This window comes from Aethina tumida, chromosome 5 (genome assembly GCF_024364675.1).
Source record: "Aethina tumida isolate Nest 87 chromosome 5, icAetTumi1.1, whole genome shotgun sequence".
NCBI lineage: Eukaryota > Metazoa > Arthropoda > Insecta > Coleoptera > Nitidulidae > Aethina > Aethina tumida.
The window spans coordinates 1,152,870-1,172,670 of record NC_065439.1 but is presented as its reverse complement, the minus strand read 5'-3'; the positions used below and the strand labels follow the sequence as shown (position 1 = coordinate 1,172,670).

Genomic DNA, 19,801 nt, shown 5'->3' with positions numbered 1-19,801 from the left:
AATTTGGGAGTAGTACCAACTGTGGTTTGTGAAGGGTCTTCCGTTGGTGAAATTCGATTATGTTTGCATAAAACTAAGTTAACTTTGATTGACTGCGACCAAAGGACCACTTGCAGTGCAACTAAAATTTTATATCCATTAACCAACACTGTAACTTTCAACTAGAAAATATTGTAATAATGATGTTAAAGTAGTGTTAATTGTATTATTGTTATAAAAATAAAAAGCTGAACATTTTATAGTTTATTTGTTAAGCTACTCGAAAAATATTTTAATATTATTAAATTAAAATATTCTTCGAGTAGCTTCAGATGTACCAAATCTTTGACTACTGAAAGACAAGAAATGACAGGATTTTTACTAATTAAATTAAAAAATAAATAAATAAAACAACAGGCTAACAAAAGTAACTCCCTTTATTTGTAAAAAATGTTTTAACATTGGTTAAAATATTCTTCGATTAGCTTCAAACCTACAAAACCTACGACCATTGAAAGGCAAGTAGTGACAGGTCTTCTACAAATTAAATAAGAAATTAATTAACACAAGAGGCTAGCAAAAGTAAAACATATTTATAAAATATGTTTTAACAATGTTTAAAATATTCTTCGAGTAGCTTCAAATGTACGAAACCTCCGACCACTGAAAGCCACGATATAACCGGATTTTTACTAAAAAATAACCTCAGTTAATTTACAAAAAACATCTATTAACATCTTACTCACCTTGTGTTTAAAAAAGGTCCTATAATTTCTTGTGTCTTACAAGGATGAAGTGTTAAAAATGGCCTACATAAAACTGGATGATCCTGTAAACAAATTAACACAAAAGAGGACATTTTTACTTTGAGTTGTGCAAATGTTAATTACCAGTTGTGTTAGAGAGTTGTACATGTTCTCATTTTTAAAGTTTGAATTTAGGTTCCAGTAATCCTCCATGGAAAGAAGAGTACCATCTGAATAAAAGCCAGCTTGGTTAATATTTCCAACAAACAAGTAATTTGAGGTCCATTACCTGATCTCCAAACATTAAAACACAATATTGGTACTGAGTAGCTCAAACTAAAAGCAATGTGGTACTCATAAGTGACTGTGACACTTGAAGAATCTGTTGATGGGATTGTAATCGAAGACTTCTTCATTAAGTATTTACCATTATCTGTGTCCTAATTGAGAAATTAATTAAAATAGATAAAAGGGTTATAATTGTTGATTGAAGATTACCTCTTTGCTTTTCAAAATCCATCCATCCCAAATCAAGTCAGATATTTGTACAATATCTGAGATGCACTTGTTAAATTGGTCCAGTGTTAAGGTCTCCATACTGAAAAATAAGGACTGTTGAAGTTCTCAGGAAATGCCTCCATCAAAACTATGTTTCAATGACTTAATAATGGGTTTTTGTTTAAATAATGTCATTGTCATTGTAGCCCAACGAAGATGTTGCCTAAACCAGACAAATCTGCACAGCACCAGAGGCCCAACAAAGGCACACACGGCCGTCAATAAATTCGACAACAACACGAGCGAACGTTCTAAAATAAGAAAACCGAAAATCTCTTCATCCAAATAGAGTCCTTTGTTCGCATGTGGGTGTTAATGTGTTCGGAATGCGCTCATTCTGCAATAAATCGCAATGAAAACTGGCAATCGTGAATCATGTGGTGTCTTTGTTTGTTGGACGGCAGAGGCGGTTTTAACGTACTCATAAAAACGACTTTCATTTAATTTTTTATTTTTTACTATCGTTATTATTTTTTGTTTTGCACAAAGACGAAACTTTGCAATAATATCCTTTTGTTCGAATGTTTATTGACTCCCACGAACGTTACTTTATTAACCTTAATCTAGATTTACTGAAATTAACGACAGAAATGGATAAACAAAAATGTTTCCTTTGTAATTTTGAAATAAAGATAAGAATAAGGTTTTTATTACAATAATTATTATTCAAACAGAAATTATCAGATGAAAACTTTAAAGACAAAGATTTTAATTGGTAATAATTTCCTTAGTTCATTAATATGATAATTGTTAATAATATATTTTAAAATAATGTCCTTTTGTTATAATACTTATTGAAATTTTTAAAATGAAGGTTTTTTTCAGGTGATTCAGGAACATTTAACAGAACATCTTCAACATTTTTTTTTAATATTAATTAAACTTAGCTGATGGTAATAATTTCCTGAGTTTATTAATATCATAACTGTTAATAATATATTTTAAAACAATGTCCTTTTATTTGAATATTTATAGGAATTTTCAAAATGAAGGTTTTTTTCAGATGATTCAGGAACATGTAACAGAACATCTTCAATATTTTTGTTAATATTAATTAAACTTAGCTGATGAAAAATTTGAAAAAGAAGGTTTTAATTGTTAATAATTTCCTGAGTTCATTAATATCATAATTGTTAATAATATATTTTAAAATAATGTCTTTTTGTTTAAATATTTATTGCTATTTTCAAAACTAAGTTTTTTTTCAGGTGATTCAGGAACATTTAACAGAACATCTTCAACATTTTTTTTAATATTAATCAAACTTAGCTGATGAAAAATTTGAAAAAGAAGGTTTTAATTGGTAATAATTTCCTGAGTTCGTTAATATCAAAATTGTTAATAATATATTTTAAAATAATGTCTTTTTGTTTAAGTTTTTATTGAAATTTTCAAAATGAAAGTTTATTTCAGGTAATTCAGGAACATTTAACAGAACATCTTCAACATTTTTTTAATATTAATCAAACTTAGCTGATGAAAAATTTGAAAAAGAAGGATTTAATTGTTAATAATTTCCTGAGTTCATTAATATCATAATTGTTAATAATATATTTTAAAATAATGTCCTTTTGTTTAAATATTTATTGCTATTTTCAAAACTAAGGTTTTTTTCAGGTGATTCAGGAACATTTAACAGAACATCTTCAACATTTTTTTAATATGAATCAAACTTAGCTGATGAAAAATTTGAAAAAGAAGGTTTTAATTGTTAATAATTTCCTGAGTTCATTAACTGTTATAACTGTTAAAAATATATTTTAAAATAATGTCCTTTTGTTTAAATATTTATTGCTATTTTCAAAACTAAGGTTTTTTTCAGGTGATTCAGGAACATGTAACAGAACATCTTCAATATTTTTGTTAATATTAATTAAACTTAGCTGATGAAAAATTTGAAAAAGAAGGTTCTAATTGTTAATAATTTCCTGAGTTCATTAATATCATAATTGTTAAAAATATATTTTAAAATAATTTCCTTTTGTTTAAATATTTATTGATATTTTCAAAACGAAGGTTTGTTTTCAGGTGATTCAGGAACATTTAACAGAACATCTTCAACATTTTTTTTAATGTTAATTAAACTTATCTGATGAAAAATTTGAAAAAGAAGGTTTTAATTGGTAATAATTTCCTGAGTTCATTAATATCATAATTGTTAATAGTATAATTTGTCCTTTTGTTTAAATATTTATTGAAATTTTCAAAACGAAGGCTTTTTTCAGGTGATTCAGGAACATTTAACACAATATCTTCAACATTTTTCAACTTGGCTGATGAAAAATATGAAAAAGAAGGTTTTAATTGGTAATAATTTCCTTAGTTCATTAATATCATAATTGTTAATAATATATTTTTAAATTAAGTCCTGTTGTTTAAATATTTATTGAAATTTTCAAGTTTTTTTCAAGTAATTCAGGAACAATTAATAGAATTGAAAAAATAATAAAATTTGAAAAAGAAGGTTTTAATTGATAATAATTTTTTGAATTCATTAATATCATAATTGTTAATAATAAATTATTATATTATGTTTAGATATTAATAACATTTTTAAATTGAAGGTGTAGGTAACTTTTTGAGATTGTTGATCTATTTATTATTAACAAAATTAATAAATATATATATATATATATATATATATATATATATATATATATATATATATATATATATATATATATTTTTTTTTGAAGTAATATTCTTTTGTTTAGATATTATTAACATTTTCAAAATGAAGGTGTCTGATAATTATTAATAAAGTTTAAAAATGTACATTTCAAAATAATATTCTCTTGTTTAAATATTTATTAACATTCTCAAAATTAGATGTATATAAGAATATTTTAAAAAAATTGATATTACCAAATGAAAAATTTGAATGAAACGTTTTTAATTGATAATATTATTTGAATTTATTAGTCTAGTAAGTTTATAAAAATGAAAATACGTTAAAATAATATTCTTTTGTTTAAATAATAAAATTTTATAAAATATCTTTATTAATTTAAATTAAAAATTGAATTAAATTGACAAACGAAAAATTTGAAAGGAAAGGTTTTGATTGACAATAACTTTTTGAGATTGTTGATCTATTTATTATTAACAAAATTAATATATATATATATATATATATATATATATATATATTTAAAGTAATATTCTTTTGTTTAGATATTATTAACATTTTCAAAATGAAGGTGTCTGATAATTATTAATAAAGTTTAAAAATGTACATTTTAAAATAATATTCTCTTGTTTAAATATTTATTAACATTCTCAAAATTAGATGTATATAAGAATATTTTAAAAAACTTGAAATTACCAAATGAAAAATTTGAATGAAACGTTTTTAATTGATAATATTATTTGAATTTATTAGTCTAGTAAGTTTATAAAAATGAAAATACGTTAAAATAATATTCATTTGTTTAAATAATAAAATTTTATAAAATATCTTTATTAATTTAAATTAAAAATTGAATTAAATTGACAAACGAAAAATTTGAAAGGAAAGGTTTTGATTGACAATAACTTTTTGAGATTGTTGATCTATTTATTATTAACAAAATTAATAAAAATATATATTTTAAAGTAATATTCTTTCGTTTAGATATTATTAACATGTTCAAAATGAAGGTGTCTGATAATTTAAAAATGTATATTTTAAAATAATATTCTTTTGTTTAAATAATTTTATAGAATTAATTTAAATAAAAAATTGAATTAAATCAACAAATAAAAAAAATTGACAATATCTTGATTGTTGATCTATTTATTATTAACAAAATTAATAAAAATATGTATTTTTAAATAATATTCTTTTGATTTAAAAATTTATTGTCCATTTTTAAACAGATATTTTAAATTTTCTTAACGTGTTTTAACGAATTTTTGATTAATTTGATGTAAATTAACCGAAATTAACGTATAAAAATGTTGAAAATGGGACGAGACTTAAACAATTCAAACATAGTTATGGTGTTAAACACCCAAACAAGAATAGAATCGCCTTGAACTTCTGAGTTCATACTCAACGAAGCATACATCGTGTATATCAAAAAAGATGCACAACTTTTCCCATAAATTATCCCGCCGTTCATTCATACGAAAAGTGATACTTCACTTAGTTAGCACCGAACAAAATTAATCCCACGTCTGAAATCCTAATTCCCCGAAGGTGTCCCGAAAGGCGACACACACGAAATTCCGACCGCGTCCGTTCCGAGAACGACAACGGCCGAAACCACCCCCACCACCGCCCCAAAATTCGGATCCTTGGAAATCATGCAAATACCCGGTTTTATTGCCCCGTCGCTTTTATGGTTCCACATGCAGAAATTTATGCGTCTTCTCTCCCTCTTTATTATCGTCCTTTTTTCACGCGTCGCAATTATCTTTTGTTGCCTCCGCACCGATTGTTTTTTAATCGGCGGGACAAGGCCGCGACAGAAATGAAAAGTGCTGTTATTAAAATTTCGAATTGGTTCGATATTGCCGGAACGAATTTCGGACGTCGTTAAAACCGTAATAGTTTATTGTGCCATCGGGACTTTATCGGCGCAGGAAAAAAAATATCTCATTAACGGGCCGATTCCAGGGACGTTTCTTGCTTTGTTCTCGGTACCATTTTCTGGTGCATGTGGGTCACGACATAATAAAGTGATAATGCACACTATTAATAAATGGCTGCGATAGTTTCAATTGTGCCAAAGATACAAAGTTATTTTGGCGCCAATTGCGGCCACTTGCCAAAATTTTGATCTGGATTGTCATCTATAAATAAACGGGATGTATAAAAACACATTTTCTTTCGTCGTTTCTATTTAATGATAATTTAACTGGTTTTTTCGTGCGACAACACAGCCAAACTAATTCTAACCTCAAAATTTACACATAATATGAGTAACTTTCATCATTTCATATGGAAATAATAATTGAGTTTGACTTTAAAATGTCGGAAAAATGTCAAGCTTTAAAAAAATATATGCTTAGCAATATGTTAGGTTATGTGTTATTCAAGATAATTAATAATGTTGTCCATAGCATAAAGAGGGCGTAATTTTAAATTATATTATTTATGTTTTCAAACACTAAATTTTGTATTCAATAAGTCATTAATACTTATTAATTATTTAATGATAATTTAACTGATTTTTCTGTGTGGCAACACAACCAAATTAATACTAACGTCAAAATTTACATATAATATGAGTAACATTTTTATTTCATATGGAAATAATGATTAAGTTTGGTTTTAAAATGTCGGGAAAATGTCAAGCTTTAAAAAAATATATGCTTAGCAATATGTTAGGTTATGTGTTATTCAAGATAATTAATAATGTTGTCCATAGCATAAAGAGGGCGTAATTTTAAATTATATTATTTATGTTTTCAAACACTAAATTTTGTATTCAATAAGTCATTAATACTTATTAATTATTTAATGATAATTTAACTGATTTTTCTGTGTGGCAACACAACCAAATTAATACTAACGTCAAAATTTACATATAATATGAGTAACATTTTTATTTCATATGGAAATAATGATTAAGTTTGGTTTTAAAATGTCGGGAAAATGTCAAGCTTTAAAAAAATATATGCTTAGCAATATGTTAGGTTATGTGTTATTTAAGATAATTAATAATGTTGTCCATAGCATAAAGAGGGCGTAATTTTAAATTATATTATTTATGTTTTCAAACACTAAATTTTGTATTCAATAAGTCATTAATACTTATTAATTATTTAATGATAATTTAACTGATTTTTCTGTGTGGCAACACAACCAAATTAATACTAACGTCAAAATTTACATATAATATGAGTAACGTTTTTATTTCATATGGAAATAATGATTAAGTTTGGTTTTAAAATGTCGGGAAAATGTCAAGCTTTAAAAAAATATATGCTTAGCAATATGTTAGGTTATGTGTTATTCAAGATAATTAATAATGTTGTCCATAACATAAAGAGGGCGTAATTTTTATATTATATTATTTATGTTTTCAAACACTAAATTTTGTATTCAATAAGTCATTAATACTTATTAATTATTTAATGATAATTTAACTGATTTTTCTGTGTGGCAACACAACCAATTTAATACTAACGTCAAAATTTACATATAATATGAGTAACATTTTTATTTCATATGGAAATAATGATTAAGTTTGGTTTTAAAATGTCGGGAAAATGTCAAGCTTTAAAAAAATATATGCTTAGCAATATGTTAGGTTATGTGTTATTCAAGATAATTAATAATGTTGTCCATAGCATAAAGAGGGCGTAATTTTAAATTATATTATTTATGTTTTCAAACACTAAATTTTGTATTCAATAAGTCATTAATACTTATTAATTATTTAATGATAATTTAACTGATTTTTCTGTGTGGCAACACAACCAAATTAATACTAACCTCAAAATTTACATATAATATGAGTCACTTTTTCATTTCATATGGAAATAAAGATTGAGTTTGATTTTAAAATGTCGGGAAAATGTTAAGCTTCAAAAAAATATATGTTTAGCAATTTGTTAGGTTATGTTTTATTCAAGATAATTAATAATGTTGTCCATGACATAAAGAGGGCGAAATTTTAAATTATATTATTTGTTGTCAAACATTGAATTTTGTATTCAATAAGTCATTAAAACTTGTGACGTAATGACTAATAATCAAATAAATTATCAATGTCTAATATATACTTGAAATTTACTTCATTCCATTTAATGACTATTAATAAAATATAATTTTTATACTGTGTGGCAAAAAAAAAATAATAAAAATAAAATATCCTTCTTAAAATTAATTTTTAAAAAAGTACAGTTTTATTATCAAAAATTTCAGGGTTAAGAAAATCAATAAATAGAAAAATTTAAAGAGTGACATAAGTATTTCTCTAATAATAATGAAATATAAATTAAGAGAAAAAAAATATGGAAAGACACAAAAATTAGAAAAACAGAAAAAATTTAAAAAAATCAAAATGAAAACAAAAAATATATTCTAAAATTAATTTAAAAAAATTAAAATTATAATTATTAACTTTCTATTTAATAATGAAAATTACTAGAACCAATTTTTTGTACAGTGTGGCTTACAAAAGTCAATATTTAGAAATGTAATTGGAAATAAAAATTTAATGTGAAATATTGAAAAAAATACAAAAGAAACAAAATATGGAAAACTATAAAATTCCAAATTTTAATGAACTCTAAAACTGATAAAATATAAATTTTGAACACAAAAATAATAAAAAAAAAATATGAAATGAGCCAAATATTATAAAAATTAAATTATTATTAAGAAATTAGGGAACTCAAAGAAAATATTTGAATATACAAAAAAAAAAACAAAAAACTTTGAAATTGAATTATTTTGTATAAGAAAATTAATAATTATATTGATTTTTTGATCCTTTTATATTTATTTTAAAATATTTTAATATTCAAAAAAGCATAAAAAATTTTCTAATTAAAATAAATAGGATTTTTTAATAAATTTGAGTTATTTTGAATTTATTATTATATGAAAATTAATATATTTTTTAAATAAATTTGAATTATTTTGTATAAAATTTATAAAAGAAAATTAATAATTATGTTGATTTTTTGATCCTCGTTTATTTTTTTTTTTTTAATATTTTAATATTCACAAAAGTATAAAAATTTTTCTAATTAAAATAAATAGAATTTTTTAATAAATTTGAGTTATTTTGAATTTATTATTATATTATATCAAAATTAATGTATTTTTAAAACAAATTTGAATTATTTTATATAAAATTTGTAAAAGAAAATTAATAATTATGTTGATTTTTTTTTATCCTCATTTATTTTTTTTTAATATTTTAATATTTAAAAAGCATAAAAACTTTTATAATTAAAATGAATAGAATTTTTTAATAAATTTGAGTTATTTTGAATTTATTATTATAAATTTGAATTATTTTGTATAAAATTTATAAATAAAAATTAATAATTATATTGATTTTTTGATCCTCTTATATTTATTTTAAAATATTTTAATATTCAAAAAAGCATAAAAACTTTTCTAATTAGAATAAATAGAATTTTTTAATAAATTTCAGTTATTTTGGACTTATTATTATCTTATATTTTCAACATCTGAAAGGTTTAATTTTTTTTAATTAAAATAATAAAATAAAATGTTGGTACATTTTGGTTTAATAAAAAATATTTTAATATTCAAAAAAGCATTTTTGTAATTAAAAAAAAAAATAAATTTTTTAATAAATTATCTTAAATAAAATGTATATATAAAAAATAATTAATTTATAAAATTCTTATATAGGTTTGTTATAAATTTTTATATATCAATATTAATATAGTTTTAGTTCTTTTTTTTCTCAATTCATGAAAATATAAGAGAATAAAATATCAGTAAATAGTTACCGGAAATAATAGATAATAGATAATTACAAGAAATATCGTTATATCTTTGCTAAAAATAATTTAATGTACCACAAATGGAATTTTTTCCTAAAATTTTAGAGGCAAATTCTATTATTATTTTCATTTCAAATTCAAAAATTGGCCTTTAAAACGTCGAAAAAAATTAACCCATTTGTCCAAATATAAATTGTGATATATTAAATTATCTTTAACTAAGATATATTGACATTTATGGTAAATTTCTACTATTGTTAATGACAGATGAAGTTTATTCTATTCACATTTTCAAAATCCAAATTTTGTATTCATTAAGGTCACAAAAACTTGTGCAATAATCATATCAAATAAATTATCAGTATTTAAAACACGTTAATATTTTCATGTTTCACATGTGACAATATTAAATATCTCGACATTTTCTAGAAATATCATCTTCACCAAAAAGGTTTTCGCCTCTGGAAACACTCGTAACAGCCAAAATCAACCAATTTGGGACATCCCGTTCAGTTCTATTTGCCAAAACATTCCGACCGCACCGGATTTTTTATTTTTAATTTGGCACATTGTTCCAATTTAAAAAATATCGCTGCGTAAATAATAAAAAAAAAAAAAAAATTGCCGCAGCCTTTTTGGCGATTGGTCAAAATAAATATTTTATTATAAATGTTTAGTCTGCCTGGTATTCGATGACTGCACGGATTTTTCGATCGGAAACTAAAAATAGGCCTCAGGAAAATGCTCGATCATCAATAATTTCTGCGGGTCAATCCTGAAACGACGTGAACACAGCAAAAATTGCCGTATTAATTGTGACTCACTGGTTTATTATTAAAAACGTTAATGACGATTTTTTTAAAATAGCATCACCTTGAACCTGACTAGTTTTTTTAGTCACATTTTAACTATTATTGTGTCAACTTATGAATCATAACATGTGACCTGACTGTGACGTCCTTTTATTTTTTTTTTCCAAAATTCTTCATTAAAATTCATTAATATTGTTCTTAACGGTTTCTGATGCATTAAACAATTGAAATTATATGGTTACAAATTTAAAAAGGAACCCGCATGGAAGGAACAAAAGTAGAATGAAGCAGCAAAGGGGAATTATTGTTAAATGCGGAGCACTAATGTCGGATATGTACCAATTAGAATAGTAAATTATACACATATAATAACATGGCTGATAATGTTAATTGTAAGTTACAAAACAAAAACATCAATTTACATCATATTTGAATTGTAATAAAAAATAAAGCAATTTAAAAAATATATATAATTTAAAAATTTGAACAACTTAAATAAATTTCAAAATTTGAGAATGTAAAAACTTAATAATTAAATATTATTAACTATGCCTTCATGTGTCATTAATAAGAGTATTAACTATCTCAAAATTTACCATAAATGTTAATGTATTTTAGTTAAAGATAATTTAATATATCACATTTTATATATTGTCAAAATGGGCAATTTTTAAATTTATATTGAAAATAATAATAGAAATTACATATAAAATTTTAGGAAAAAATTAAACATTTCAAAAATGCACAAATAATATTGTGATACATATATATATAATGATATTTCTTGTAATTATCTACTAATTATTATTTATAGTAATTATCTACTAATATTTTATTCTCTTATATATTCATGAATTAAGAAAAAAAGAACTAAATATTTATTGATATTGAAATATAAAAATTTATAACATACCATATACAACAATTTTATAAATTAATTATTTTTTATATATACATTTTATTCAAGATAACTAAAATTTATTAAAAAATTTCTTTTAAATATTAAAATATTTTTTATTAAACAAAAATGTACCAAAATTTTATTTTATTATTTTAATTAAAAAAATATCAAAACGTTTTAAATTTTGAAAATATAAAAATAAGTTCAAAATAACTCAAATTTGTTAAAAAATTCCATTTATTTCAATTAGAAAAATTTTATGCTTTTCTGAATATTAAAATATTTTAAAATAAATATAAGAGAATCAAAAAATAATTTAACATAATTAATTTTCTTTTCTTTCTTTAATTTTTTACAAAATAATACAAATTTATTTAAAAAATATATTAATTTTGATATTAGATAATAATAAATCCAAAATAACACAAATTTATTAAAAAAAAATCTATTTATTTTAATTAGAAAAGATTTATGCTTTTTGAATATTAAAATATTTTAAAAAAAATAAATAAGGATCAAAAAATCAACATAATTATTAATTTTCTTTTATAAATTTTAAACAAAATAATAACTCAAATTTATTAAAAATTTCTATTTATTGTAATTAGAAAAGTTTTTATGTTTTTTTGAATATTATAATATGAAAAAAAAAAATAAATGATGATCAAAAAATAATTATTAATTTATTTAAGAAATATATTAATTTTATTTACAAAAGTGTTTTGTGGTTTTTTGAATATTATAATATTTTCTTTGAGTTTCCACATTTTTTTAATAAGATTTATGCTTTTTGAATATTGAAATATTTAAAAAAAAAAATAAATGAGGATCAAAAAATCAACATAATTATTAATTTTCTTTTATAAATTTTAAACAAAATAATTCAAATTTATTTAAAAATGTATTAATTTTAATATAGGATAACAATAATATGTCCAAAATAACTCAAATTTATTGTAATTAAAAAAGTTTTTATGTTTTTTTTGAATATTATAATATGAAAAAAAAAAAAAATAAATGAGGATCAAAAAATAATTATTTATTAATTTATTTAAGAAATATATTAATTTTATTTACAAAAGTGTTTTGTGGTTTTTTGAATATTATAATATTTTCTTTGAGTTTCCACATTTTTTAATAATAATTTAATTTTTCTAATATTTGGTTCTTTCCTATTATTTTTTTATTATTTTTGTGTTAAAAATTTATATTTTATAATTTTTGGTATTCTCAAAAATTTTTAACATTTTTGAGCTATGAAACTTTCTAATAATAGAATAAATTTTAATTTTATTTTATAATTAAAAAAATATTCTAATTATTATCATTTTATTTTTGCCACACAGTTTGAAAACTATATTTTATTAATTGTGTTAATTGAATAAAGTAAATAAAAATAATAATTATCAATGTTTTCAATTTTATTACACTTTTTATATTTGAATTATTTTTAAATTTTATATTTTTGTAATTTTTTTAGTTTATCAAATAAATTTTAATATTTTTATTTCAAATAATTTTTAGGAAGCCTCAAACTTTTCGTACTAAAACATTTTCTCACATATTTAAATATTTTATTTATTATTTAGAATTCGTATTTTTTTATTAATTTATCAATTATAAAACACTGAATATTATTATTTCAAAGAGTTTTTAGGAAGCCTCAATCTTTTCATACTAAAAACATTTTCTCAGATATTTAGATATTTCATTTATTGTTTAGAATTCGTTTTTTATTAATTTATCAATTTAATTATACCTTTTTTAAATTTTATATTTTTGTTAATCAAATAAATTTTAATATTTTTAAATTACTAAATATCATTATTTCAAATAATTTTTAGAAAGCCTCAAACTTCTCATACTAAAACATTTTCTCAGGTATTTCGATGTGAGTGTCTAAAAATAAACACCCAGCTGTTTAGATTTATGAATTTATTTAATAAAATTTAAAGCCTGAAGTTTATAAATTAAAACTTTAATTTAGTAAATTAAATATTTACTTAACTAGTTTTTATTTGAATTTGAGTGAACACCATGAATTTTCAGTTTATTTGCCTACCTGACAACATTATTGTCCATCCACCCTTTTGTTTAATTTAATCCACTCCCTTTCAAGACCATGCGATGCCCTTATTGAAAATGTGACATGACTACCTGTTATTTAAGCCCCCCGACATTAAAATTAAGTTTTCAACAGGTGCAAACAACCAGAAAGTAGAAATACGTCGGGACATTATTGTGTGTTTTAAGCTGCCTTATGGTCCTTTAAGCACACATAAATTATTTATTAAATCACGACCTCGAAGTACGTTTCCTTTAATTAATAAATTGGTCATTTACATAATTAATCACCACCGAAAATATAATAAGTAAGGTGCAATTAGTTACACCGGCTTAAGTCACCTCAACCGTCACTTAAGTAAGGGTGCGTGGGGGCTTAATCTTGTTTATTGTGCTGTTTCGTTGTTAAATTGTTTCACGGGCACGTTTTAAGGTACGACAGATAAAGCAGGAATTCGAAAATGTAAATCATTAGTCACTTATGTAAAATCTATTGTTGGGGAAAAGTTTATACCTGACCAGGTAGCAAGGAACAAGGTGGACCAACAATTTTGCTGGTTTATTGTGTTGCGGTTGCGGCAGCTGTTGCCATTATGGCCATTTTTGGGGGTGGGCGAATTTTCGGAAGTGTGCTAATTCGTTTTTCGCAAAATTTGGTAAACAATTTTTGTTTGTGACGTACCTGTGACGGTGTCGTGACCTAATTCATGGTAATTTTTCAACAAAATAAGAGATACTTTTGTATGGAACATCCGGTAGAAATTGTTGATAATCTAAAATCTAAAGTTTTTTTGTAGCCAAAGTGAATATGAACAATATACATTAAAACTGGGATACTCCACGTTCATTCTGGCCGTGATTTTATTTTTATTTTTGCGTATGTAACTTATGTTTCATGAGTAATTTCATCAGATATGAATTAAAGTTTGAGGCTTGTGTGGGTATTTTTATTTTTAGTGAACATTCGACGTCTTCTTTTTTTTAATAGAATACTTTTTTAAAATATGTCAATTAATTAAAACTTTATACAATATAATAAACTTACTTTTGTTAAGTAAAACTCCAATTTTACTTACAAAAAAAATTAAGAAAAAATAAACTAAACTTGAAATTTTGGAAAAATTTGCTTTCATGGCTATTGTAAAGTGGCAACAGAATTTTTATTAAACATTAAAGGCGGAATAAACAAATCTCTTTCTATTTATAGTAAATTTGATAAATATAATTGAGATAAATTTGGGCTATTTTTAACTATTTCAGTGTTTAAGAAAGAGATTACCACATAACTTATACTAATAATAAAAAATAGCAAATGGTTTTTAAGATTAATAGTCTTAATTTTATTTTTCTGATAAGTCAGTGTCCTTTAGAGGTCACATAGAAATTTAAATAGTTATATATATTTTTTCAGGGTCATTTTTATTAACAATATGTTCAATATAACTACACGAATGGCAGTTTCTTTCATTGATTGCTGTCATAATTCTTTTTTAAAATAATAATTTTTTAATTAATGAGACTGATTTGTAGAAAAGAAAATTAAGCATATTTTTTATAAATACAGTCGAATTTAATTTAATTTTTTATAATGGAACAAATATTATTAAATTTAAATAATTAATTGAAATTTATTATAAATATCTTATTTTTAATTTAGATGTCATACTTATCTGATATTTAATATAAATATCAAATGTTTTACATTTCAATTAAGAAAAAAATTAATCATAAATAATCAGAATAAAACAATTTTTGACTTTATAATTAATCAAATATTAAATTTTAATAAAAAAATCACATTTATTATAAATATAATATAAATTTTTAAATTATCATAATTATCTAATATTTGTTATAAATTTCAAATGTTGAAGAAAATAAATTTTGACTTTATAATGGAACAAATTTTATTAAATTTTAATAATTAACCCAAATTTATTATAAATATCTTATTTTTAAATTAGACGTCAATTATCTGATATTTACTATAAATATCAAATGTTTTTTATAATTATTAATAATAAAATTAATCATAAATAATCAGAATAAAACAATTGTTGATTTTATAATGAAACAAATATCAAATTTTAATAATTAAATCATACTTATTGTAAATATAATATAAATTTTTAAATTATCATAATTATCTAATATTTGTTATAAATTTCAAATGTCAGAGAAAATAAATTTTGAGTTTAAAATGGAACAAATATTATTAAATTTTAATGATTAACCCAAATTTATTATAAATATCTTATTTTTAATTTAGACGTCATAATTATCTGATATAATATATAATATATAAATATCAAATGTTTTATATTCTTATTAAAACAAAATTAATCATAAATAATCAGAAGAAAATATTTTTTTATTTTATAATGAAATAAATATTATTAATTTTTGATAAATAAATTATGTTTATTATAAATATAATATAAATTTTTAAATTATCATAATTATCAAATATTAGTTATAAATTTCAAATGCTTTAAAACCCTATTAAAAATAAAAGTAACTAATAGCTAGAAAGAAATATTTTTTGATCTTTTATTAGAATAAATATTATTAAATTTTGATAATTATCTTCTATTTATTACAAGTATCTCATTTTTAATTTAAACGTGTGATATTTGTTATAAATATCAAATGTTTTATGTTCATATTAAAACCAAAATGTACCATAAACATCCAAGGAAAGTTATTGTCTAATGAAAATATCTTCTAATGAAGTTAGAATAATATTAAATTATGATAATTAGCCTTTATTTATTATAAATGTCTCATTTTTAATTTAAATGTGTGATATTTGTTATCAATATATAAAGTTTTTCGTTCATATTAAAAACAAAAAGTACCAATAAACACCCAAGGAAAGATATTGTCTAATGAAAATATCTTCTAAGAAAGTTAGAATAATATTAAATTTTGATAATTAACCTTTATTTATTCCAAGTATTTCATTTTTAATTTAAACGTGTGATATTTGTTATAAATATCAAATGTTTTATGTTCATATTAAAACCAGAAAGTACCATAAACACCCAAGGAAAGATATTGTCTAATGAAAATATGTTCTAAGGAAGTTAGATTAATATTAAATTTTGATAATTAATCTTTATTTATTAAAAATGTCTCATTTTTAATTTAAACGTGTGATATTTGTTATAAATATCAAATGTTTTTTGTTCATATTAAAAACAAAAAGTACCATAAACATCCAAGGAAAGATATAGTCTAATGAAAATATCTTCTAACAAAGTTAGAATAATATTAAATTTTGATAATTAACCTTTATTTATTACAAATATCTATCTCATCTTTAAACGTGTGATATTTGTTATAAATATCAAATGTTTATGTTCATATTAAAAACAAAGAGTACCATAAACACCAAAGGAAATATATTGTCTAATGAAAATATCTTCTAACAAAGTTAGAATAATATTAAATTTTGATAATTAATCTTTATTTATTACAAATGTCTCATTTTTAATTTAAACGTGTGACATTTGTTTTATGTTCATATTAAAAACAAAAAGTACCATAAACACCCAAGGAAAGATATTGTCTAATGAAAATATCTTCTAAGGAAGTTAGAATAATATTAAATTTTGATAATTAACCTTTACTTATAACAAGTATCTCATTTTTTATTTAAACGTGTGATATTTGTTATAAATATCAAATGATTTATGTTCATATTAAAACCAAAATGTACCATAAACATCCAAGGAAAGTTATTGTCTAATGAAAATATCTTCTAAGGAAGTTAGATTAATATTAAATTTTGATAATTAACCTTTATTTATTCCAAGTATCTCATTTTTAATTTAAACGTGTGATATTTGTTATAAATATCAAATATTATATGTTCATATTAAAAACAAAAGAAACCATAAACACCCAAGGAAAGATATTGTCTAATGAAAATATCTTCTAAGGAAGTTAGAATAATATTAAATTTTGATAATTAACCTTTACTTATAACAAGTATCTCATTTTTTATTTAAACGTGTGATATTTGTTATAAATATCAAATGATTTATGTTCATATTAAAACCAAAATGTACCATAAACATCCAAGGAAAGTTATTGTCTAATGAAAATATCTTCTAAGGAAGTTAGAATAATATTAAATTTTGATAATTAACCTTTATTTATTACAAATATCTATCTCATCTTTAAACGTGTGATATTCATATTCATATTAAAACCAAAAAGTACCATAAACACCCAAGGAAAGATATTGTCTAATGAAAATATGTTCTAACGAAGTTAGAATAATATTAAATTTTGATAATTAACCTTTATTTATAACAAGTATCTCATTTTTAATTTAAACGTGTGACATTTGTTATAAATATCAAATGTTTTATGTTCATAGTAAAAACAAAAAGTACCATAAATACCCAATGTCTAAAGAAACTATCTTCTAACGAAGTTAAAATAATATTAAATATTGATAATTAATTGTTATTTATTGTAATTATGTTTTACAGCCCCACTAAAACATGATAGGACATAATAAAATTACTATTTTTAATTAATAATTAATATTTTAGACGTGATAATTATCTGATATTTGTTATGAATATCAAATATATTATAACCGTATTAAAAAATATTATAAAAGTCCATTTTCAAATGAAGTTATTTATGGAAAAACTATCTCTAAACTTCGATAATTAACCGTTACTTATTATAAATATGGAATATTTTCGTGTTCCACTAAAACATGACTAACCCAGCAAAATGTTTCAGATACAATAAAATTGCTTAATAATATTAAACTTTAGTAATTGACCCAGATTCAACACACGTGTCGAATTCTTAGGTTAGATTTAATCAATATCCCATATTTATTATAAACAAAAGTCCCCAGAAAACTATTGTTCTGTCCAATCGATTGAACCAGAACAGATCAGCAAAGTGACAGTTAAAGTAACATCGGCAACAATTAAGTGCATTTACAGCCACCGTCGTATCGGCCAAAGATAACGCGTCCGCCGACAAAAAGGCGGCCACCTCGTCCAAGAGCACCGTCCGCGAACGTGCCCGTCATTACCTGCTTTCGGCCATCGCCGTCTAATAAGCGGGGGACCGGGAGCCGTCTCCGGGGCGCGGTGAATCACGTCCGCGTAGCCTTGACACTAATAAAATTCGCGAACGGCCGGCCGGTCCGACCGTCGCCGTCGCCGCTGTCGGGCCGGCCCGAGGAGTTGGCGCTGTCGGTCCGGCGTTGGGCCGCGGCGCGTCACATCTGGAATATTCCCGACCGGCGTGCGTTCGCCCACTGTGAACGTGGCTTCGTCTCGCGGGCCTGTCGTCAATGCCACCGGCATACTTAACCGAGGCCAGCGATGCCCGGTTCGTTCGGCGACGGCGGCGCCGGCGTTGCCGTCGCTCCGACGTTTTACGAACGGTTGGGATTTCGTCGGCCGGTTCGTGATGGCGCTTCGCAACTTGGTTTTGGTTGTCGGACGGTTTTGGACGATTTTTTCGTTATTTTAACCAATTTTGGTACTATTAGGTACCGTTATTGTCACTATTACTGATTGTCGCAGTCTGTATCACTGTCACTGTCACTAATGCTGTCACTATCTGTTGCTGTTGCTGTTGCTGTTGTTGTTACTATCACCATCACTGTCTATTGCAATTTAAGTACCATTAATTACTGTTACTGACACTGTCACTATTACTGTCACTGTCACTGTTAACCAAAAATACCCAGGAGAAAATAATTTTTGACTTTATAATGGAACAAATATTATTACAATTTGATAATTAAACCATATTTATTAAAAATATCAAATTTTTAATTTAATTGTCATAATTACCTGTTATTTACTATTAATACCAAATGTTTTTTATCTGATGTTTGTTATAAATATCAAATGTTTTATATTTATAACCCTGTTAAAAACAAAATTATTATAATTGTACAGGGAAATATATTTTTACAAAACTGTGGTTATTATAAATATTTAATTTTTAATTTAGACGTGATAATTATCTGATATTTATTATTAAATTTAAAATGTTAACCCATGTTTATTATAAATATCAAATATTTTATATTCCTATTAATAACAAAAAGGAAGAAAGTTGCTGTTGCAGTTGCTGTTGTTGTTATTATCACCATCACTGCCTATTACAATTTAAGTACTATTAATTACTGTTACTGACACTGTCACTATTACTGTCACTGTCACTGTTAACCAAAAATACCCAGGAGAAAATAATTTTTGACTTTATAATGGAACAAATATTATTACAATCTGATAATTAAGCCATATTTATTAAAAATATCAAATTTTTAA

The 19,801-nt window shown here is 23.0% G+C and overlaps 1 protein-coding gene across 1 annotated transcript; it reads right to left on the bottom strand.

The window, feature by feature from the left end:
- Positions 1-398: 398 nt before the first annotated feature.
- LOC109605162 (ubiquitin-like-conjugating enzyme ATG10) lies at positions 399-18,754 on the bottom strand. Its single transcript, XM_020021732.2, has 6 exons — positions 18,547-18,754; positions 1,224-1,323; positions 1,015-1,165; positions 870-955; positions 726-808; positions 399-671 (listed from the first exon to the last, which is right to left on the bottom strand). Exons 1-6 carry the CDS (start codon positions 18,558-18,560, stop codon positions 587-589), a joined length of 519 nt encoding a protein of 172 aa, XP_019877291.1. The 5' UTR covers positions 18,561-18,754; the 3' UTR covers positions 399-586.
- Between the last annotated feature and the right edge of the window lie 1,047 nt (positions 18,755-19,801).